General features: G+C 43.5%; 2 protein-coding genes across 2 annotated transcripts; both read left to right on the forward strand.

The window, feature by feature from the left end:
• Window positions 1-2,362: 2,362 nt before the first annotated feature.
• LOC135117961 (uncharacterized) lies at window positions 2,363-3,034 on the forward strand. Its single transcript, XM_064038637.1, has one exon. It carries the CDS (start codon window positions 2,363-2,365, stop codon window positions 3,032-3,034), a length of 672 nt encoding a protein of 223 aa, XP_063894707.1.
• Window positions 3,035-9,751: 6,717 nt separating this feature from the next.
• LOC110369821 (protein stoned-B) lies at window positions 9,752-23,807 on the forward strand. The gene is made up of 15 exons (XM_049844406.2): window positions 9,752-10,028; window positions 10,643-12,943; window positions 13,016-14,556; window positions 14,976-15,144; window positions 15,321-15,602; window positions 18,312-18,527; window positions 18,965-19,109; window positions 19,660-19,788; window positions 19,854-19,959; window positions 20,024-20,192; window positions 20,539-20,653; window positions 20,729-20,892; window positions 22,085-22,239; window positions 22,589-22,796; window positions 22,865-23,807. The coding sequence occupies exons 2-15, from the start codon at window positions 10,674-10,676 to the stop codon at window positions 23,004-23,006; spliced, it is 5,811 nt and encodes a 1,936-aa protein (XP_049700363.2). The 5' UTR covers window positions 9,752-10,028; window positions 10,643-10,673; the 3' UTR covers window positions 23,007-23,807.
• The last annotated feature ends 282 nt before the right edge of the window (window positions 23,808-24,089 follow it).

Raw genomic sequence — 24,089 nt, forward strand, 5'->3', positions numbered from 1 at the left:
AAAGGATTTCTGAAGTTATTTTCTTGCTACATGTGACACTTTTTTCCTTTAAAGCTATTTGGTTTGTAACTTTGCTCCGGTAAAATATAGGAAATTATTATAACACCACACAAAAGGAGTCGATCAAAACTGGGCCTTAATTCCAAAGAAATTCCAAGAGCGATAATATACCCATCGGATATACCTTATTAGAAAGATACATCAATATGTACCTTTAGTAACTACGTCAAAGGTATGTACATGAAGCGTGAAAAGGCATTGTTTTACTAACGATTAGCCGTAATGTAATATCGCGGTTTATACAATCCGACTCAGTATTACTCTCATCTCTTATCCGACTGCGACATACCTATATACCTGCTCACACTCAGGCCCTAAACTATAGGAGCTGCCTAAGACCCCTGCACAATATTAGTACCATAAAAATATTCTTCAATGAAAATTCCTATTTTTGTAGTAATATTTATTTTTTTGCGATTTTTTGTATGTGTTATACGGACGGACCTTAGTCTCGATGAACCATTGACATATATTCTAGCGATAGACAAGAACATCCATACAAATAATTTACCCGCTTATGTCGTCTGTTGACATCTCCTTGACGTATTGTGACATGTAGTCATCCTCATTGATGTTAATTGCAGAAGTGACATAATATTTTCGCTCGTATTTTGCCTACAATTTAATTACTCAAAAAGTTTATATCTAAGTGAATTCAAAATCATGTAATATATCAAAAAGTTTTATGTTTTTTTTTCTTAAGATCACAAATTTTCGCGAATTTAAACGCGCTGATATATGTTGTAGTGTTTTTACAGTAGCGAAATACATACGAGGTCATATTATTTTTTCTTGAAAGTAAGAACATACCATGACAAAGTGAAGTCTGTTTTCATTGATATTTTACCTACTACAAGTTTTATGGCACATCTGTTTCTGCACGATTTTCTTAATCCATAATTTAAGATGGCGGGCGGAACAAATTAATGCATATTTGTAAAATTGAATTATAAATGAAAAGTATGATATACAAGCGTTGTAATAGCATGAACAGCGTGTAATTTTACTAACTTGACTCTCGAATAGTTTATATGTGTAAGTTTATACCTTGATATGTATTTTCTATTTTATAATTGTCGTTTCATAGACATCCATCTGACACAGGTGTCAAAATCGCTCTGATTTGGATTTGCCATTTTGGGCAATGCATAGTCTGCAGTGCATTTCAGTGTGGTAAGCTTTTTGTTCGGAACGTTCTATCTAGTACGTAGTACATATATATCGATGCGAGGAACTATCGTGTTCACAAAATAATGACAGCTGTCATGTCAGCAACTATTTTGTTCCAGGTGACGACGGTTACTGTCAGTCAGTAAACAAACAGTACAGATACCGGCACGGATATTGGGCTCTCGGCGGAAGAGTGGGGATCGCTATGCGCACCCGTACGCTTAAGGCAATAAGGCAGTAAATCGCTTCTGCGCAGGTGAAGGTCATGGCTCGATATCCGTGCCGATAACTGTATTTTCCCATTAAGGGGTCTACACACCAAAGCCGCTGACCCGGCGGCACAGCCCGGCGGCTTAGTGCCGGCGGGTTAACCCGGCGGCTTCAGAATGTCCAAGCCGAACGACTTTGCCGCGGCATGTGGTGTTCCAGTAATTGTCAAATACTCTATGAAAGCCGGCGGGCAACTGACTGAGTAAGTGGAGAGGGATGCCGTCGGCATCGGCATGCTGCCCCGCCGGCTTGCCCACGCGGGCGCAAGCCGGCGGCATGATTGTACAAAATACGGCCGGCGGGTTGGGCCGCCGGGCTGTGCCGCCGGCGTCAGCGGCTTTGGTGTGTAGACACCTTTACAGATAATTGAATACAACATCAACTTAATTTTATCTTTGTGCTAATCGCAATCACAAACTTCTCATCCCCTCTGTCTTTCTTTGGCAGAATCGTTGACGTTGAGGGCTCCCGCTCACGGGACACAACCACAAAACGCCGCCACTGGTATATTTCTTGTAATTTTCATAAATTTTAGGTATATGCCTGGTGGCGGCCACACGCCACAAATCGCCGCGTTTGAGGCCGGTGGTGACGTTTGTGGCTGTCGCGTGTGGCCCGTGTGCAGCAACACTGACATGCATCGTCATGGATGACTATAGGACAGAATGTATTTTCCATGGAATTGATAAGTACTTGTACGTAGTTTTTATTAATTCCATGGCATTTTCCCTTGAAATCTGACAGCTGTCAACTGCACTTAAGTCTCCGTGACATGTTTTCTTTCAAAAGTCAAAGCCCAAAGCTCTTTTATTTATTTATTTTTTCAAATGTCAAAGCTCTTTAGACATGGATGCAGTACACCATGAACGGGGAGCTGCTGCAGCGTGTCACGGAGGTGAAGGACCTAGGCATCCACTTCACCAGCGACTTACAGTTTCGCAAACACGTGGTGAATATTTGTAAGAAGGCGTACAGGAATCTTGGATTTATGCTGCGTCAGGCAAATGACTTCACGAACATCAGTGCATTAAGGGCTTTGTACGAGGCTCTTGTGAAGAGTCATCTGGAATACAATGCGGCCATCTGGAGTCCAAGTGAAATAAAGTACAAAAAAATGATTGAGCGTATACATAACAAATATATACGTTTTATGTATATGAAAATGTATAAGATATATCCGGGATATCCATTACTGTACCCCACCTTATTCTGCCTCGGTATGGTAGGTTATTACAGATTGGAAGTCAGACGTGAAGTGGCTTTGGCGACTTACCTGTTAAGAGTTCTGAGAGGTGACATAAAAAATTCGGGTCTTCTAACAGAGATAGGTTTTTGTGTACCGGACGAGTACGTGGGGCGGCGGCGCAGGCCGCGGCTGCTGGTGGTGCCGCGCGCGCGCACCAACCTGCTGCAGCGCGCACCGCTCACCCGCGCGCTGCGCACTCTCAACACGGTGGCTGAGCACATCGACATATTTAACTGTACACTGAGCGAGTTCACAAGGGCCACTTACTGTGTAGTTTCTAAGGATTAGTTGTTGTTTTGTACTGTGTTATATAGTTAAGATATAGTTAGGAATTATTAATTGTAAGTAAGTACTATGTCGCATCAGATTTAAGTCTGTAAAGGCATAGTAACTTTGAGATGAATAAATAAATAAATAAATAAATAAATATTGACGCCATCGTTCGATTTGTTCCGAAATATACAACCGCTAACTAGTTGGACGCTTGATCAATCGTCCTAGTGAATCAAAGGAGGTTTTTCTTTTTGAGAAGTAAAAAAATAGTTCCCGAAATCAGTGTCAGACATAGATGATGTAATATACTGAACAAGACTGCGCACGCTCAAAATATATATTTACGAAAATGAACCCTATTCCAACGAAATAAGGTACTAAATGTGTTGCATAATACACAGAGGCAAATCCGAGACGAGAGGGATAGTTAGAAAGGAGGCCGTTTGTCTCTTTCTAACACCTTGGCAGCATAAAAAAATGTTGTGATCAACAATTTTGTCTTCCCAAAAAAACAATATTCAATTGTTTTCACTTATATTTTTATCTTATTTTAAAAATTGTAAGTCAACAAATGAATAACAATCGCATTAATTTATTCGTATTTATTCTTGAAACATAAACAACAAATTTTTATTTTGTTTTTTCTAGCGGTAACCCTGAACATTCTTGGCGCGTAATCAGCATTTAAAATTTTGTTTATATTTATTGTATTAAATCAATTCAAACTATTAAAATGGTGAAAAAGTGTTGCGTTTATACTTGTAAAAGTGAATCATATGGTGGTTGCAATATATCGTTCCGCAGGATAGCTAATAATAAATAACATTTTCGTAAATCAAACAACTAGGGTGACCATGAATTCTTGTAATGAGTCAAAATATGGGTGATGGATTTTAAAACTGTTGTACTATTGTTATAGCTTCTCAAAAAATGAAGAAAGGCGACATAAACGGCTCAGCATTCTATATGTGAAGCAAAAATACAAAAAAAAAAAACAGTCTTCACTTCGAATCTTCCTGCTATTACACTGCTAATTCCCGCTAATTATTAAAAGCCTATATTAGTAATGTAATTTCACAAACTGCGTAAGTTAAAATTTCAATACCAATCTGTGTTTAATAATCTTAGCAAATTCAGATTTGTCTCACATAGCTTAATCTTGTGGTCACCCTATTAGAAAGGGACAGACGGCCTCGGTACTAACTGTTTCACTCGGCTCGTTTTTTGGGTTTAGGTGCGTAGTCCTGTTTACTATATTATGTCTATGGTGTCAGATGACGTTATACCCACAGAGTACCTTAATAAACTCTTTTGCAAAAAAAAAAAACGGGCACCTATTCGAAATCTTCTAGTCTAAGGACTATCTAGTTTTAAGGACTTTACGTGTATTTCAAATGGTTTTAATGATTGTAGTATGTTTCTAGCATCAAAAGAGTTAGCCGAGCATGCGTGAGAGTGTATTCTAAATTTGAATTTTGTACAATTGCTAAGAAATTGGTTAAACCTTGTTTTGAACTAATTGCTGGCAAAAAGTTCGTCGGTGTTTTGAAAAGTTTTTGAAGAGATTTTCAGGAAAATGATAATGCAGTTTTAATTAATGATTAATGTACTTTTTTGTTAGATCAAAACATTTTTGAAAAACTATGCGTATCTGATAAAATTTTCACCTGCTCTAAATGGGCTATACTGATGATTGATGGCAATGTTAAGAGTTTCGGTATTTTAGTGTAAAGCGTTCTATTGTTTAGATATTGTACCCACGGGTTTTAAAATATCGCTTTTTCATAAATAAACACTATTTAGAAGAGTATCAGTACCTTTGGCTGCGACAAAACAAAATTAAAGTAAGCAGTGCCGATCACAACCCGTCTCCTATCGGACTTCGACATTTAAAAAAAAATACCAAATTTTGTGATAAATGTTAAAATTAACCACATGAAAAATGATGAGGAGGGTTAAAGCTATCTAAAAACGAAGCACCGAGCACTTTGAGCCGAGACCCAAGAAATTCAGATTTCTGGACAAATTGTTTTCAAAATCATTCGGGACATTCGTATAATAATCAGATTGACTTCTTTTCTCCTTTTATTACCTTTTTTCTATTTTAAATTATTAATTACATGTACGATTCGTTATACGACCTCAAAATTGTAATACCATTCAACGTCATACTATGATGTTGATAAGATATTCCAGTTCATTTCCAGTTACGTACCAAGATCGCCAAGAGCGCCATCTAGGCATCAGTTAGGAAACGCATAAAAGAAAATCCCTCATTCTAGGAAACTATTTTTTTATTTTCAAAATGAAACCCTCTCATTGTTATTTAGATGTCCAGATTTATATTGTGATTGAAATTGTCAAATTAATTACTCCGGTCCGTACACATCCAATCTGAAGCAATATCAATATCGCACTAATGGCTTGTGTCATGTGCCAAGTACAGTTGAAAGGGACAAAATAATTGTTCTGAACATTCTAGGACGTATTACGTATATACCTACTTACATCTATATTGATGTATGCGATTGAATTTCCCAGTCTGACTTACCGAAGTATTCTATAATACCTACTTAGATATTACAGTCTGACCATTTTTTATGGTGCAGTTGTAAGTTGAGTCAATGCAAAAAATGCTAAGATCCTATCATCCCTTGAAAACCGATAGGGACCTTCCTATCGGTTTCTATGAATAGCGACATAGGGACCTATTAGGACCAAAGACCAAAAGCATTATACTTTAGGTAGGTAGATATGTATAATGTCTTTGCAATTTGACAGTAGGTACGTCAAGACTAAATAGTTGTAAATGCTGTAAAAGTACTTTTGATTTTGTTTCATGTGCACTTAGATAAATTATGTTGAGTTGAGTTACGTACTGCAGACGTGCCTACCTATCTGCCTAGCTTTCCACTAATGTCATATGGTCTGGTCTGAGACCTTTGAGGAAGTTTCTCATAATAATTTACCTGTGGAGAAGACTCGCGTTAGATGAGTGAAGCTCAAACGGCTCCAATAATTATAAAACAAGAGTTAGCAGTACCAGCGAGCTCTGAGAGCGGCGGCGGTTCCGCTGGGGCTGGCGGGGGCGCCGCGAAGCCGCGGCGGCTGCGCCCGACAGCGCACGCCCAGCCCTCTCACCCGCGGCAGCGACATACCAAAATCATCGTGCTCGTATCAGCTTGTGTTATCATTCTCATCATAATAGGATTTGCGCAGCTTTTGTTGTTCAGAGTTAATCTCCAACCTTCATATGTCAGCCCAAGAAAGTCGGACGTATCATGAGTAGGTATGAAAATATTCTTGAATAGTGTAATATCAGTAAGTAGTACCTACTTACTGCATTCAATTTGTTTTATGGAGTTAAATAGTCAATAGCCGCGTAGTGACGAGGCAAACAGCCACAAGACATCCTCGGGAGCACGGGGCTCGAGACCGGTCTAGCGGAGACTGCGCTGAGCCAATAACAGCGCCATGTAGTCATGATGCATAAAAGGCTTCTGACGGAAGGGCTCGCGCTCGTTGGCCAAGGTATAATCACTATACTTATAGTTTCTACGGTATAACTAATAAGAGAAATTAAAGTTTAAATATCATTTAAACTTTAATTTGCTCTTTATTCTGCTCATTCCATAAGTAAAGGATGATTCACGCTACCCCGTGCCACGACCTCGTATAGTATAATATAAATATATATAGTAGTGTAGTATACAAATAAATAGCCACAGCCTTCAATGACTTCGACGTTCATCGCACGTGGTTTGCCAGGCAGCAATGAGCCATGCACCAATGTGTAAACATCGGGTCCCCCCTTTATGACAGAACTTTTTATGTCATAATCTTATTTTGCATACCAACAGTTGGCATAATCTTCATTTCGCAGAAAATCGTGTGGCATATACCTACATATTTAGCATAAATTAAAAACGCATAATTTTGGCAAACAGAATCATCTTTAGGCATAAATTTCATATTCATAATACTTAAATAGTAGAAACATCATTTTGCAGAAAGTTGCCAGTCAGTATTTCCTTTTGGCATACATTTCATATAAGTAGTCATTAAAAGGCAGAACTATCATATTTCAGAATGTTTATAGTCAGAATCATCTTTTGGCATAGTTCTGTCATTTTTAAGCCTGAAGCATGTAAGCATGCAACATGCAGCAAGCATGTCTTCTGTGAATTTTACTCTAGGGGTAGGGCAGACAAGACTACGTGGAGTCGGTTTTGCAGCGATTCGTTTTCGTTACTAGCTTCAATTTTTAATACATTGTTTTTTAATTGAAGGTTATAAATGGCAATTAGCTAAATAAATTGAATCTAAATAAAATTCTACCATCTTCATAGTACGCCAAATGAGATTACACCAAATAACAATTTCTCAAAATATACATTATGCTAAACGAAATAATGCGAAACTCTTAACTATGCCAAAAGCAACTAGATGCGAAATAAAATTCTGCCATCTTAAAAGAACCTATGCAACTTATATACATATTCGGTGAAACAATTATTATGCTAAACATTGTTTATGCCTCAAAAACATTCGTTGAAAAATAATTATGCCAGATAGAAGGAACCTGTAAGCACCATTTGATCGTGGCCGACAATTGTGCATTGCAAAGCTTGGCCCAACACAGGCCAATGTGTACTGGGGGCTTTACAGTTTTCAGTACTCGTTGACGCCGCAAATAAAATAGATGACACTTATAAGAAACATTTATAAGAGACATTTTATAAGAACAACTGTATTGAGTACATATACATAGTTTTGTATCGGATCGGGGGCGGTAATAAGGTAAGGGTCTTTCGAGGTTGTGTGATGCTGGATTGGTGTACTCTTTTTGCATACTATGGACTCAGATGGCATTAGACGCACTGGACGTAAGAGTCCGTACGCTGCTGGCACCGAAGTTGTAGGTAAACTTCTCACGAAAGTGTGGAGGGCTTTTACATACTTACAACCACGAGATGTGGAAACCTTTATTGAATATTTCCTCAAGATGGACGAGAGGCTGCACCGGCACTGGGTGGCAGTGGATAAAGGACTACTCCCGCTCACTTTGATGTGTACTTATTTAGAAACATGATTTAAATGGAATGAGTTGAAGAAAGAAAGAATTTTTGTCAATCTGTAGTTACGGATAACAATGACTGCATGAAATTATTGCAAAGTCCTTTTTGGACGCTTTTATATCAGATTCAGCACCCTGCAGGTTTCAAGGTGTCTGTGGCGTGGCTACCCCATGGTGATCTCTTCGGAGAAACTTAAAGTTATGTATGTGCAATCATGGCCGAAGTACTGATGACCAACAACTATACGGACATGTCGCCTTCGCAGCAGTGAATCCATCCAACATAATTGATCAGCTCTGGTTGTTCGCATCATTGCTCATGGCGAGTACTTGCACAGACAATCTAGTGGGCAGCATATATTTCATCAGCAACTTGCCCGGAAACATGAATAAACTTGTGGAATCGTATATATCAGACTCGGTATGTGCCCGAGCCAGTTCTCAATAATGATGGTTTGTACTGGAACAGATGTATCATCCCTGTTCGGGCTATTATATACAGTGACCTAGACATATTAGAGCGCCGCGCAATACTTGCTGATATCACCATTCCACATGGTGAAAACCTCGTGGAAGCTGAAAAGAAAAACAACTTAAATATCTTGATTTAATTCTTGAGCCAATGTATTACTACAAATATTCGAATTGAGGATCTTCTCTTTTCGGGAAGTCGGTTAAAAAGTGGTCCATTTTGATATAATATTTACAGCAAGATAAAACTGTTAAAATGTTGGGTAGTTTTTACTAATGAAATCCCCGATAGAACTTATCTGACGGATTAACTATAACTTTTGGTTTTACAGGTCTCGATGACAATATCTGGTAAAAATTATAAGCAGCCTTTATCTGGCAGATAGCTGTAACTATCAGATAGCTAACTGACAATTAATCGGTACCTAACCAGTGAAACCGGGCCCTCAATCATACAAACTCGCCGTCAGTCAAACTTTGTAGAACTTAGTCAACCGTTGAATTGCATCATTTAACTTAAAAGATAACCGAAACATTTTCAGTTGTTAAAAATCGCTGATTTATCGCTTTCGTTATAGTTAAGTGGTGCACACAAAGATAAAAGAGAAAATATAGGAAGTCTGGCAGTTGGTGATTATTAGTTTACAAAATATTGATGTGGGTCATATTCCAACCTGTTTATATCCGGCGCTATCTATAGGTAATTAGGGAATGTGCAGCGCCCTCAGCATTGCGTATTGCACATTCAATTACTGCGTTCAAGGCGGAAAAAGTAGAGCGTTCAGAGTTTTCTTAGGGAACTTTATGTACAGAATTAAGTTTTGAAGTATCAACTTCCAATTAGTTACAGGGCTAAAGTTAAAAAGTTAAGTTTATTGCCACCCTCGAATATTGATCTTACTTCCATGGTACAATTAGTAGGTCAAATTCTTTTTTGTTGTAATGTGTATCGTTTAGCGAAGACTCTAAAGTACATAGTCCTAACATGTTTTAGTGATAATATTTTGATAATAACGTTAAGGCATTTTGTGTTGTAGAATTTAGATTGAAAGTATATTGAGCTGTCCTGAATGATTACGTAAAACCCGGCTCGGGAAGCTGAGCGGCGACACTTGAACTCGGCGTGGGCGGGGTGCGCGCGGCGCTGCGCGGCTGCGCGAGGTCGGCGCGGGTCGATGCGGGCGGCGCGGCCTCGGTCCAGTCGGCCGCCAGCCACAGCGCCCCGAGCGCAGCCCCGCTCGCCGCCGCGAACCGAGCCGCGCTGTCCCAGTGTTGCGATGAAGGTATAGAGGCCCCCTTGCGTAGCGCCCTAGTGTATGCCTTAGCTGTAAGTGTCCGCGCGCAGGCCGGTACGTGTCCCAGGAGCCGCGGCTGGTGCCGGCCGCGGCCTCGCCCGCGCCTCGTCGAGGACCTCCCATTGCCATGCATCCGCCGCTCCGCTCATCTGCACGCTCCTACATCGTAATAATTGCACCTTGCTCACTGTTTACTTATTATTTCATTTTATTCCCATTAGAATCACTTTGCATAAGCAATGAAGATTCGTATCATTAGTACTAATCATACTTTTACATTTCGCAACAGGCATGACATAGCTGTAAGAGCATCATGCATATAGTAGGTATCGTTGCTCAATCCATATTGTCTTGATGAAATCCATTTAGAGACAATGAAACAATCCCCTTACCCCGCACAACGGACATTTTCATTCATAGAGGTTGGTCGATCAATAAAAGTAGTCCACTCCTTCAAAATATCACCAGTTAATACATGTACATAGAAATAAAGAGCATACAACGGCTCAGTACTTTTGATTTACTTACAACGAATCAATTTAATAATAAATAATTAATATTTAGAAGTTTGAGTTGTTAAATAAAAAGATAAATGCTGGCCTTGGATTGGTTGCCATTGACTTCACACGGATGACTTTTAATTGCCTCGATAGATTAGTTACCCATACGGAAATTAACTGAATTCAGATATGAAATGGCTAAATTGTAACAGTCGACTCTTTTCATTTTATCAATAATCTATTTAAACTACCGTCTATAATCATGTTTTATTTGTTTCAGCAACACGAAATCACCATAAAAAAATCGTATAATGCTAAAACTACCCAAGGGTCTTAAAAAGAAGAAAAAGGGAAAGAAATCTAAACGCAAAGGTGAAGAAGAACTTTTCACAGAAGAGGAACTAGAAAAGTATAGAAGAGAGCATCAACAGCAAAACGCTGAAAACGGAGAAGGCACTGCCAAAGAAAATGAAGAGTGGTCTAAATTTAAAGATTTAACCACTGGTGTTGATACTGTATTGAAGAAAACCCAAGGCGATCTAGATCGTATCAAGTCGACCTCATTTTTTCAACGCATACCACCAAAACAGGTTGAACCTGAAAAAAAGGAAACTCCACAAAGACCAGTAGTCGAAGTTACTGAAGCAGACTTTCCACAGCTCGTACAGGCTCAGGCAGAGGCTGAAGACGGCGATAAGAGTGAATACGGCGTCACCGACGACGAGTCTGATGAAGAAGAACAAGACGACATCTTCGACACCTCCTACGTGGAAGCTGTTGAGCGAGGAGAAGTGAAGCTTGCCTATGTTCCCGACTCGCCGGATGAATTTCAAGATGACGATATATTCGACACGTCCCATGTTGACGCCTTAATAAAAGGACAAGAAGTCAAAACCTCCAAAGGAAAAAAGGCACTTGATATTGGAATAGCTGTTGGTGTTCTTACTGGCAGAATAGATAATGTAACAGTTACCAGTAAGCGCCCTAAAAGAGTGATTCCAGGGGACCTATTACTAGAAAGTACTGAAAATTACGACGGCAGACCAGTCGAGACGACTGTTTCAAGTGAGCCAGTCGAGAAAAGTATATTGGACATTGATGCAGATATTCCGATAACAACACCCATTGATTTAAGTGTATCTCTACATACAGCGTTACTTCAGCAAAGCAATCAAGGCGAGCAAGAAACAGCACCTACAAAAGAGACTTCTACAATATCTGACAGACCGTCAGTAGATGAAGAAATTGATGAATTTACTCTACTTGCTGCAAAATCACTCGAGACCGGTTCAGAAATTCCAAAATTAGCAGACACAGAAATCAAAGCAGAACCTGTTTTACAAGAATCGTGGTCAGCTTTTGAAGCTGATAAAAATGAATTCGTTTTTGCAGAAAGCATCGTCGAAGATCAGATTGATGTCATAGATCCCTATTTAGATCAAGACGATCCATTCGATACGAGTTTTGCAGATGCTGTGATACCTGTGACCCAATTTCAAATAAATAAAGAGGCAGCTATTCTCGAAGACGACGACGATTTTGATCCTCGTTCTGAGGAAGTTTGTGTAAGATTAAACAATAGAAGAAAATCTTCAGTACGTATTCATTTGACTGATCCTTCCGGTATTCGGGAATCTATTACGTCTGACGACATAATTGATAAAGAAGAAACTCAAGCGGTGCGTGATTTACTGAGTGGTAGTGCTACAGACTTAACTCAATTAGGAGACTCTCCTTTAGATCCGGTGGATGTGAATAATTGTGACATTGACCCATTCGATACGACTATTGTTGATAGGATAGTTGCACCTGGTAAAGTAGAATTAAAGCTTTTGGAACAAGAATTAATTACTTCAACCTCTACCCCAATTTACAGGGTACCAAGTGATCCTGATTTTGATCCCAGAGCGGACGAGCCGAAGAAAACCGAACGCAGAGCATCTCGCCCTGAAAATCTTACTGTTAGCAAAAGTGTTGTATTTAACGTTAATGCAGAAGAATCTCTTGACTTGGATGCCAAAGCTAAGTCAACAAAACCGGTCACACCCTACTACACTCGGGAACTTTCAATAACTGAGGACGCCAACGAAGAAGCGGAAGCAGCTGACACTGTGTCAGATATCTTAACACGCACGCGGTCTGATGAGGACTTAGCTCCGAAAGCGGACTATCAAAATAAGAGAAGGCATTCTGAATACTCGCGAACAAGTAATATTAAAGTACATGTGAAAGCGAGTGATTTGTTGCATAGTGCTCCAACTGAAATCAAAGCTAAAGTATTAACTCCATCAGAACCCCAAATATCTTGTGCAGTACCTGACCCGTTTGATACTTCGTTTGCGAGCAATATTGCACCTTGCAAAACCGAATTAAAACTTCTTGCTAAAGAGTTTTCTTGTGAGGATACCGATAGTGTGGAAGCTGGCGAGCGCGATCTATTGGATCCCTCGGACGACATATTTCAAGTGAAAGCTCTGACTCCAGAACCATCGAACTCAAACAGAGTGGTGCCCGACACAGACTTCGACCCATTCGATACGTCATTTGCAGGTGACTTAAACCCCGGAAAAACAGAGTTAAAGTTATTAGAGTCAGAGTTTCTAGGTTAATAAATATTAACAAGCATCAACATGGCGTATAATCCTTTCTTAAGTATGAATGAGCCCAGTGCTCCAGTTACTACAGATGTTCTCAATCCGTTTATGATGACAGATGCGGAACCGGACTCTTTCTCTGGCGACAATCCTTTCGCCACTAGCAATCCTTTCTCAGATTTCGGTAGTGGTTATGAACCGCCAGCAGGAGATACAGTGCCCGTTGATATTTTTGGAGGTGTAGAGCCAACTGGTATAGGGGCGAAACAATACGAAGGATTTTCGGAAAACACCGCTGCCCCGATGGATATATTCTCCAGCAACTCATTGGAAAACGATCGCCTAACCAAGCCTACGGAACTTGAATTAGTCTCCACCACAATCGATCAGTCATTCATGAACGACGAAGAAGTCCAAGGACCTCAATTACCTGCCCGGCCGTTGCCACCTGAAACTCAGAATTTAATCTTAAGTGTCACTGGCCAGATGGAATTTACCAGTTCCCACCTCTTGGACCGTATCCCTCCAACTCGCACTCCAAGCCCTGTGTCAGTACGAGACATCCATTCACCCAGCCCAACTCCAGAACCTGAGCCTGCTGAAGAGCCACCCACTGATAGTTTCGATATCAATCGAAATAAGCCAACGCGACCACCACCCGCGCGACCGCCGCCAGCTGGACGTCCGCCGCCGCCACGGCCGCAGCCGCCGCGCCCGCCCGCCGCGCCACCCGCCCCGCCTGTCGCGCCAACCGCTGACCAGCATGCGGATGATATTAACCTATTCGATGCACCTGTACCCGCCCCCATTAAGCCTACGAAAGAGGCTATTATGAGTTTATACTCGGCTCCAAAAAAAGAAGAAAAACAAATCGATTTCTTGAGTGATGACATTGTAGATGATATTTCTATTGATGCAAGCCAAAGTACGCCGCAACCATTATTGGGCGAAATACCAACGTCCGCTGTGACAGTGTCCGGCCAAACCGGATTTGAGACGGACGAGCCAGGCCCCGCAGGCATGCTCACCGACCAACCTACAACAATGAACTCGATTCCAGATACGATGGCACCTATGGATTGTTCAGAGCCACAGTCGGATGTAAACTCTGTCGATTTTACATCGCCGTTCGCTGGAGCTATGAAAGAGGAATTCACAAGTCAGCCGTCCACTGTAGAGATCGAACGCAATCCATTCGAGACTGCTATCGAACCAGTGGATGAAACTGTCTCCTTTTCAGATCCTGCTATTGATAATATATTTGGATCTAAGTCAGATGACGTTGTTATGTCAGGTGGCAATGATGTTTTTAATAACGCTGAAACGGCATCACTAAGTGCACAGGGAGAGACGCACGCTGATCTATTCACATCACCTCCGGTTGAAACGTTGGATGAAACTTTGCACTCTCCTCCACGATTCGACGTAGGAGCAGAAGACGCTTTTGAAGCGAGCGCGCCTTCCCCTTCAACGAATGCTGGCTGGGGCACTACGTCCGACTCGGAAACAATGCTACATGATGCTTTCCCCAGTAGCCAGGATGCGTTTGACGCATTCTCCGCTAAATTTGATGCCACTGGTGCCAATAACTTAAACTCGGGTAAGTTTTACATTATACTGTATACAGGGTTATTCGTAATAGTTACATATCGTCCATAAACTGATAACATTATTTACGACTAAAACTAGAGATGAGTCGGAATGGTTTAAATCATTTTCGAGTTACGTAATTTTCAATAGCTGCTTCCCGCGGTGCCACTCGCATCCCGCGGGCACTTCTATTCGTGGCGAAATACACACTATATTAGTCGGGAAAAATCTAGCTTCCAAACAGGGGAAAATATCATATCGGTATATATGTATATTTCCCCTTTATTACATAATAACTTTATAAGTAAAAACTATATAGTAATATAGTACCTTTAGAAATATTAAGAATGAAGTGTTAAATAACTTAGCGACTAGGTGGAGCCCTGCTTGGGGTTTGACTGGCTAGGTGACAGTGTGTGCTTGGCGCAGGAGCGTGGGGCGACGACGGCGCGGCGGAGGCGGCGCCGGGCGGCTTCGAGGCGGAGGCCTTCGACCCCTTCCTGAGCATGGGCGCGCCGCCGCCGCCCGCCGCCACGCCGCGCCTCGACCACCAGGGGTCCCGTGACTCTGCCGATGACACCTTTTCCGTCTTCATCCGGTAACGCCACCCGCTTTTTGTCTCACTTTCTCACTTCGAAATCCTGTTTTTCTCTATACTTTGACACTATGCAAAAAAGCGTGTTAAAAAGCCACTAGTCGAAGGGAAGAGGCACACGTTTTGTTCAGAATGGGTTTGCATAGGCGACGAGTGAGCAAGGTGGAGTTACTGCGCAGGCCGAAGGAGAGCGAGGCGGGCGGCACGCAGGCCGTGCCGGCGCTGGCGCCGCCGCCGCGGCCGCAGGCGCTGCCCGAGTCGCCGCGCGCCAACCCCTTCGAGGCCAGCGACGCCAGCGCCACGCCGCCGCCGCGCGCCGACAGCGCCGAGAGCCCGCCCACGCCGCTCTTCGACGACGACGTGTCGCAGCCGCTCGAGGACTTCCCGCGCACCAAGTACTCCGGCCCCGGCTGGGAGATGCACCTGCGACAGCCCAACAAAAAGAAAATTACCGGACAAAGGCCAGTACACTATTCAATCCAAAGTATTCAGCTGATACTACTAGGTACATTAAATAATAAATGTAAGACTGGTAGCAGCCAGCTCGCAGCACACAGTATATCTATACTAATATTATAAAGCTGAAGAGTTTGTTTGTTTGTTTGAACGCGCTAATCTCAGGAACTACTGGTCCGATTTGAAAATTTCTTTCAGTGTTAGATAGCCCATTTATCGAGGAAGGCTATAAGCTACTTAAATCCCGGTACGGGAAGTAGTTCCCACGGGATGCGGATGAAACCGCTGGCAGAAGCTAGTCTTGAATAAGACACAATTAATAATATCTTACTTTGGGTCATCATCATCATCATCATCATCATCTCAGCCATAGCCATCCAGCGTCTTCCGGCGACCTTCACAAGGTCGTCTGTCCACCTTGCTGGTGGACGTCCTACGCTGCGCTTGCTAGTCCGTGGTCTCCACTTAAGCACTTTTCGACCCCATCGGCCATCCGCTCTGCGAGCAATATGGCCTGCCCATTGCCACTTCAACTTGCTAATCCGGTGGGCTATATCGGTGACTTTAGTTCGTCTACGGATCTCCTCATTTCGGATTCGATCACGTAGAGAAACCCCGAGCATAGCCCTCTCCATAGCTCGTTGAGCGACTTTGAGCTTTGAGATGAGGCCCATAGTGAGAGACCACGTTTCGGTGCCGTAAGTCATCACTGGTAACACACACTGATTGAAGACTTTCATCTTGAGGCACTGAGGTATATCGGACGAAAAGATATTGCGTAGTTTCCCGAACGCTGCCCAGCCGAGTTGGATTCGGCGGTTGACCTCTATCTCGAAGTTGGACCTACCTAATTGGACTACCTGTCCTAGGTAGATATATGAGTCAACAACTTCGAGTACCGAGCTTCCAACAGACACTGGGGTGGGCTTCAACATGGACATTTGACATAATGTTCGTCTTATCCATGTTCATTTTCAGGCCCACCCGTTGTGAAACTCGGTCGAGGCCATCGAGCGTCATACTGAGTTCCTCCATCGACTTTGCCATGACTACGATGTCATCGGCAAAACGAAGGTGAGTGATGTATTCGCCGTTGATGATGATGCCAAGTCCATTCCATTCCAGGAGCTTGAAGGCGTCTTCCATTGCGGCGGTAAACAGTTTCGGGGAGATAACGTCCCCCTGTCTTACGCCTCTTCTCAATGGAATCGGCTTCGTGCTATGCTCCTGTACTCGGACTGACATGGTGGCGTTATTATACAAACCTCGATTCACTTCAACACCTCGATGTACCGATACTCAATACGGCATCGTTGGAGTGACTCAAGTACCGCCCATGTTTCCACCGAATCGAAGGCTTTCTCATAGTCCACAAACGCTAAGCATACTGGCAAGTTATACTCCTCGGTCTTCTGTATAACTTGCCGCAGCGTATGGATGTGGTCTATGGTACTATAGCGTCTTCGGAAACCGGCTTGTTCGGGAGGCTGGAAGTTACTTTGGGTACCAGAATTCAAAATACACTAACGCTCGTACCAACTTATTATAACACATGTATGTATATCAGGCTATGTGTACTTATGTATATCAGGCTGTATGTACTTATGTATGTATCACGCTTGTTAGCTACCTGTAACTTACCAATCAGTGATGATAGATTGATCGCAGCAGAATGTGATATGATAACTTTTTCGAGAACTGGGTCGGGCAGATGCATGTAGTATGGTACTTCTGATTCCACAAATTTATATCTCAAAGCTTGTTGCTGATTCTGAGCACCAGGTAGTGTCTGTGCAAAAACCTACTTACTGGTAGCAAGATGAGAACATCCAGAGAGTACCTACTATTAATTCGCCGGGACGACGTCATGCCCGACATAATATAATTATGTCAACTGTACCGTCGCCGTCACGTTGTTCACAAAATTATATTTTTATTTATTTTGTCCGCGACTTCGTTCGCGTGGAATAGTTACTTCCGGCAGATTTTTGGTTTGACCAATAGATGGCGCTATATGTCCGGAATAAATTTTATTTTTATACTTTTTTTGTAATAAAAACTTTCCTATGTCCTTTCTCAAGTTCCAAACTATGTCTGTACCAAATTTCACACAAATCGCTTCAGTAGTTTAGGCGTGAAGAAAAGACAGACAGAAAGACAAACAGAGTTACTTTCACATTAATAATACTAGTAAGGATTATTAGCAGAATTCACCGGCCGTCGTGACTGGTGAATTTGAGAACATTAAAAGTCGGCTAATATCAAAAGTTAACCATTAATCTAAGTCACATTATTTATAAACTAGCTTCTGCCAGCGGTTTCACCCGCATCCCGAGGAAACCTTTGCACGAACCCGGATAAAAAGTAGCCTATAGTTAGTGTATTTTGAATTCTGGTACCCAAAGTAAGATCTTAATTGTGTCTTATTCAAGACTAGCTTCTGCCAGCGGTTTCACCCGCATCCCGTGGGAACTACTTCCCGTACTGGGATAAAAAGCCTATAGCCTTCCTCGATAAATGGGCGCTCTAACACTGAAATAAATTATCAAATCGGACCAGTAGTTCCTGAGATTAGCGCGTTCAAACAAACAAACTCTTCAGCTTTATAATATTAGTATAGATATCTTAGTGCAGGTAGACAATGAAGCTGTCCCGAAAGATGTCCAGATTTGGTTTGCTTGAGGTAGATATGAGTAAGACGGGGTGCGGTGCAGGTTCTGGAAGAAGATCTTCGTGCGCGTGGCGCTGGTGGGCGACAACCCGGTGGTGCAGCTGCTGAACGCGCCCAGCGACAAGGAGCCCTTCCAGGAGCTGCCGCTGCAGGCGTGCTACTCCGTGTCCGACATCGGCGCGCAGCAGTTCGACCAGTTCGGCAAGATCTTCACCGTCAAGCTGCAGTACGTCTTCTACAAGGAGCGCCCCGGAGTCAGGTACAAGAGCGCTTCCTATTGCTCACCGTACGTAACGTTACCTAGGAGTACCGACAGTCATTTCAAATGCAGTATATAAAATTATGTCAACAAATAATTTATGCTTAACCTTAGGGCACGTGACGATACCCCATGTAGGCAAGTTCCGGGATCATTATCATTTATGGTTTTACAGATTGTTTTGTTTTTCAAGGATTTCCGCCTAAGCGATTACATTACTTCTAAATTACGATAACATTTTATACTGGACATTTTTCTTCTTAGCGTGAGGTGACGCCAATCCTTAAAAAAACTAAAACCATTTGGGATTTTGTTTCCATCTAATGAACACATAAAATATGCAGCTACTTAGTGTACTTGCAGCAGTACTAGGATGAAAAATAAGTGTTAAACTGAATAAAAAAGCAAAGTGGTTGAAGTAAGCGTGTGTGTCGCAGGCCGGGGCAGGTGACGAAGGCCGAGCGCATCACCAACAAGCTGTCGCAGTTCGCCGCGTACGCCATCCAGGGCGACTACCAGGGCGTCAAGGAGTTCGGCAGCGACCTGCGCAAGCTCGGCCTGCCCGTCGAGCACGCGCCGCAGGTCAGTCTCAGCACGCAACACATACTCCACGATCACTTTACGCTTCACTACGGCGTAGGCGCAGTTGCACCTTTTTACTATAACGATAGCCAAATCATAACCAGCCGCATACCTTCCGCCATTTGGTCCGCATCCGCAACTAGTAATGGTTCGGTTATGCTCGTTAAAGTTAAATGGTGCAACTCACCGTATAGTTCCCTCCTTTCTGTCTTCTCCTATGAGATCAGATCTAAGCCTTTACAGTTGTTTGTGGTGTCTGAGTCATATAAAAGTCTGAATGGAAAGTTTTACTCGATGTGTGCCTACAATTTTCTTATTATATTTACTCTCTTTAAGTGATGGCAGATCATTGGCGGTACATTCTTTATACTAAAAAATTGCTTGCTAGGTTTATTTTAAAAAACCTATTGCTAGAAATTTTTTAAATAACCATTAAGTTTCTTGTCGGTTCTTTTTCATAGTATTGAATATATATTTTGGGTAGGATATTTTTTTTTAATGCATAACTTATGACATGATCTCGGACAAGTAATTGGTGTTTGTGGCGCAGGTGTCGCAGCTGTTCAAGCTGGGCTCGCTGTCGTACGAGGACGTGAAGCAGTTCAGCTGCTGCGTGGAGGAGGCGCTGTTCCGCCTGGGCGCGCACCGCGACCGCGCGCTCACCTACAAGATGGAGGAGGTAAGTGTCGTGCACCCGCGCCTGCGGGGCCGCCGGCAGCCTGTGAGTGTGTGTGGTGTGCGCAGGTGCAGATCACGGCGGTGGACGAGCTGTACGTGGAGCAGGACGCGGAGGGCTCGGTGCTGAAGCAGATCGCGCGCGTGCGGCTGTTCTTCCTCGGCTTCCTGAGCGGTGCGTGGTGCTCCCGCCGGCCGGTGCCTGGCCGCGCCCCGCACTACAGCAGTGTGCGTTGCAGGCATGCCGGACGTCGAGCTCGGCGTGAACGACCTGCGGCGCCAGGGCAAGGAGGTGGTGGGCCGCCACGACATCATCCCCGTCGTCACGGAGGAGTGGATCCGCGTCGAGGACGCAGAGTTCCACGCCTGCGTGCAGCCGCAGGAGTTCGCGAACACGCAGATCATCAAGTACCGACACCCACTTTGTTACGACTCAAACTGACCATACAGTCAGGAACCTGCTCCAATGTACTACACAGTATAAGTACTAGTCGAGTGTACGCATTCCTTCGTCCGACGGTTTCACATACTATGGACGGGAATTAGTTGATCTATATCTAGTAATATTTCGCACGTTTCTTTCTCGAGTTTCCTTTACATGTTTTTATGTCGCATTCTGTTAAAAAAAAAAACAGTTTTATTTAAATTTTAAGTGCTTTACCAGGTTGAGATGTCACGCTTGATTTTATTTAAGAAACGAGTGTGTTGTTGAGGAGTACAAGTATAAGGGCGGTATACAGTAAGACGTGCGCAGGTTCAAGCCGCCGGACGCGTGCTACATCGAGCTGATGCGGTTCCGCGTGCGGCCGCCCAAGAACCGCGAGCTGCCGCTACAGCTGAAGGCGGTGTGGTGCGTCACCGGCAACAAGGTGAGTGCCGGCGTGTGCTGGCTCGTGCTGGCTCGTGCTGGCTCGTGCTGGCACTGACGGCGCTGCTGTGCGCAGGTGGAGCTGCGCGCCGACGCGCTGGTGCCGGGCTTCGCGTCGCGCAAGCTGGGCCAGGTGCCGTGCGAGGACGTGGCCATCCGCTTCCCCATCCCTGACTGCTGGATCTACCTGTTCCGCGTCGAGAAGCACTTCCGCTACGGCTCCGTCAAGTCTGCTCACAGGTACCACCGCCGGCGTAGAGTTAATGTAATAATTCGTGGAAATGTATAAAAATATGTGTGTTCCGCCTGTTATTCTACTTTTTCATGTCTTTTCAATTCAGTTTTGGAATGTTATGCAATCAAATCAAATGTTAATCAATCATCAACTCGCAAGCCTTTTGCCAGCTATGTTGGGGTCGACTTCCAGTATCATCGAATACAGTTAAGTACCAGTGTTTTACAACGCGCGACTGCCTATTTGACCTCCTCAACCCAGTAATCCGGGCAATCCAGACAGAACACCTTGGACTGGTGTCAGACTTACTGGCTTCTGACTACGCGGAACGACTGCCAAGGATGAAAGCCGGGACCTACAGTTTAACGTGCCCTTCGAAACACAGTCATTGGTGTCCAAGATATACTTAGAAAACACATACAAACTTAGCTTTAATAATTGCATTGTTGTTCTTTATCCATTTGGCCACTACAACATGTACCACTAATATTATAAAGAGGGAAACTTTTTTTGTTTGGTTGTAATGAATAGGCTCAAAACTTAGGGTTGATTTATATTAGGCCGGGACGTATGTAACGTTTCACGTCCGTGCCCCGTTCGAGCCACGTATACTGCACGCCCCGGACACGTCCCGGCCTAATATAAATCATCCCTTACTGGACCGTTTTATTTAATTCTTTCACCATTCGAAAGCTACATTATCCACGAGTAACACATAGTAAAATTATGGAATAATACAAAAATAAATATTATAAAGTAGACCAGGTTAATTATTATGACAAAATTTCTAGAAGTTGTTCTGTGTCTGTGTAATTGAGAGTCCCCACTCCCTCAGGTATTCTGACAACATCTTACTACATTTTTTATACCTTAAATTATAGAAACTTACTACTTTGTTAAGTCTATTATATAGAAACGGCCCTAAGAACACGTAAAAACGATTAGTAAAGGCATGTCTGGTATGGAGCTTTATGCAAACTAAGTCCTTCCTTCTTTTACTACTACCCACTAGTACTGGTAATATAATATTATAAAGAGGAAAAAAATATTGTTGTTTGTTTGTAACGGATAAACTCAAAAAATACTAGAACGAAAAAAAAAAGACTGCTGGAAAGCTACACTCTTCCCGGTTATATAGAATATTTTATCGTAGCGGCGAGTTTGATATATTTGATGAGACGAGTATTGGTGTTGCAGACGCACGGGCAAGATCAAGGGCATCGAGCGGTTCCTGGGCGCCGTGGACACGCTGCAGGAGTCGCTCATCGAGGTGACGTCCGGCCAGGCCAAGTACGAGCACCAGCACCGCGCCATCGTGTGGCGCATGCCGCGCCTGCCCAAGGAGGGACAGGGTCAGTGCCCTCACAACCACCAGCACATGCTCCTAGCTCCGGCAGACATGCGATTATACAATACCATGTACTCTGGTGTGATGTGACGTACTTAGGTATACCAAAGTATCTCCTGACAGGGGCGCCATGTGTACTTGGCAAATGCGGAGGTTTAAATAAACGCTGTTATACGTACCTACAACTCTGCTTTTTTAAGAGCTAAACAACTCGTTTAAGAGTCAGGCTGGGAATAAATCTCCTTTTAATTGGTTAATGTTTGATATTTATGCAAACAGAGATAGTACATAATAATATTGTAGTAAGTAGTGCTACGTTAGTGTAGGGAGATATATATGTATCGTTTGTGCAGGCGCGTACACGACGCACAACCTGGTGTGCCGCATGGCGCTGACGTCGTACGACCAGGTGCCGGCCGAGCTGGCGAGCCACGCGCACGTGGAGTTCACCATGCCGGCCACGCAGGTGTCGCACATGACGGTGCGCTCCGTGTCGCTGCAGCAGCACGACGCCGACCCGCCCGAGAAGTACGTGCGCTACCTCGCGCGCCACGAGTACATGTGAGTATACCCACCCAGTGCGTGTGCACCGCACTGCCACCTCCCGCTCACCCGGCCGCGTGTTGCAGCGTGGGCATCGAGCGCACGTCGGGGCAGGCGGCGCCGGCGTACGCGCTGGCGACGGCGGGCCGCCACGCCGAGCCCGCGCCCCCCGCGCCGCCCGCGCCCTCGCTGCCGCAGCCGCCCTCCTCCGACTCCGACTCCGACTAGGCCGCACACGAGTGATGGCCACTCTCCGCTCCAGGACTCGCGGAATCTAAAAGTATCATTGAAGTGTCCGGACACACAAGTCTTGGCACTATGTTACCGTGCAGTTCACTGCGGGATCACATAGCAGGGATCGGACACGATTCTATCATTGCATTAAAATGTATTTAAGAAATTTCTGAAATTTAAAGATATCATCGTACATTCCATTTATCGTTAGAAGCTCTAAGGTACAAGATTCATATCTAAACTGTATATAATGTGATAAAAGTTAAGATAAGGGTCGTGAACGACAGCGGACGTTGCCCACCGACGGTACGACCGAGTGTTCGGCTCGCTGTTGCCCGCCGTCGTATTGTTTCAATAATACAACAATATACAGACCTTAACCAGTTAATGTATAAAAATTAATGCTATATTGTAATATATGTTTGCGGTAGTAAGTGGCGGTATTTACAGGAGCATGTAAACACAGTAGTTAGTTGTTACGCTGTTAAACATTATGTATACTCTCGCGCTGTCGACTTCGCTGCTCTCTAGTGGAACTTAGCTGATAATGTTCATGAGTATCCCGTATCGTGTTGTACTCGCCCGCACATACTCACTAGAGCAATGTATAAAGGTCACTATGAATAACTGCTAGTCGCGTTGTACACAAATATATATTATATTATTATACGATATAAATGGATATAATAGAAGGTGTTCTAGCGCTGTTTGAGAAGTGTTCGAGTACTTAGTACCTGCCGACCTACATCGCGGACCCTATGTTCTGTTGTGAATAAAGTTTAAATATGAGCATAACAGTTGTCCGTTATTTGCGCCCTCCCCCCGCGGCCTCGACCCTCCCCCCCGCGGCCTCGTGCCGTGTGACAGGACTCGTGCACTCCGCTAGCTAGGCGCCGCGTAGTCAGTCATTCGGTGTCCTTTTTGATTGTGTCACAATTCATGTCTTATCGGCATGTACTTTGTATCGGTTTACTTCGCAAAAAGCTTCAAAAACGCAAAAAGGAACTTGCGTCTGCCACTACATATTATTTACTACTATTTACAAAAGTATAGCGATTTCCAACAGAGTGATAAATT

The sequence above is a fragment of the Helicoverpa armigera genome, chromosome 16 (assembly GCF_030705265.1).
Source record: "Helicoverpa armigera isolate CAAS_96S chromosome 16, ASM3070526v1, whole genome shotgun sequence".
In the NCBI taxonomy this organism is placed as follows: domain Eukaryota; kingdom Metazoa; phylum Arthropoda; class Insecta; order Lepidoptera; family Noctuidae; genus Helicoverpa; species Helicoverpa armigera.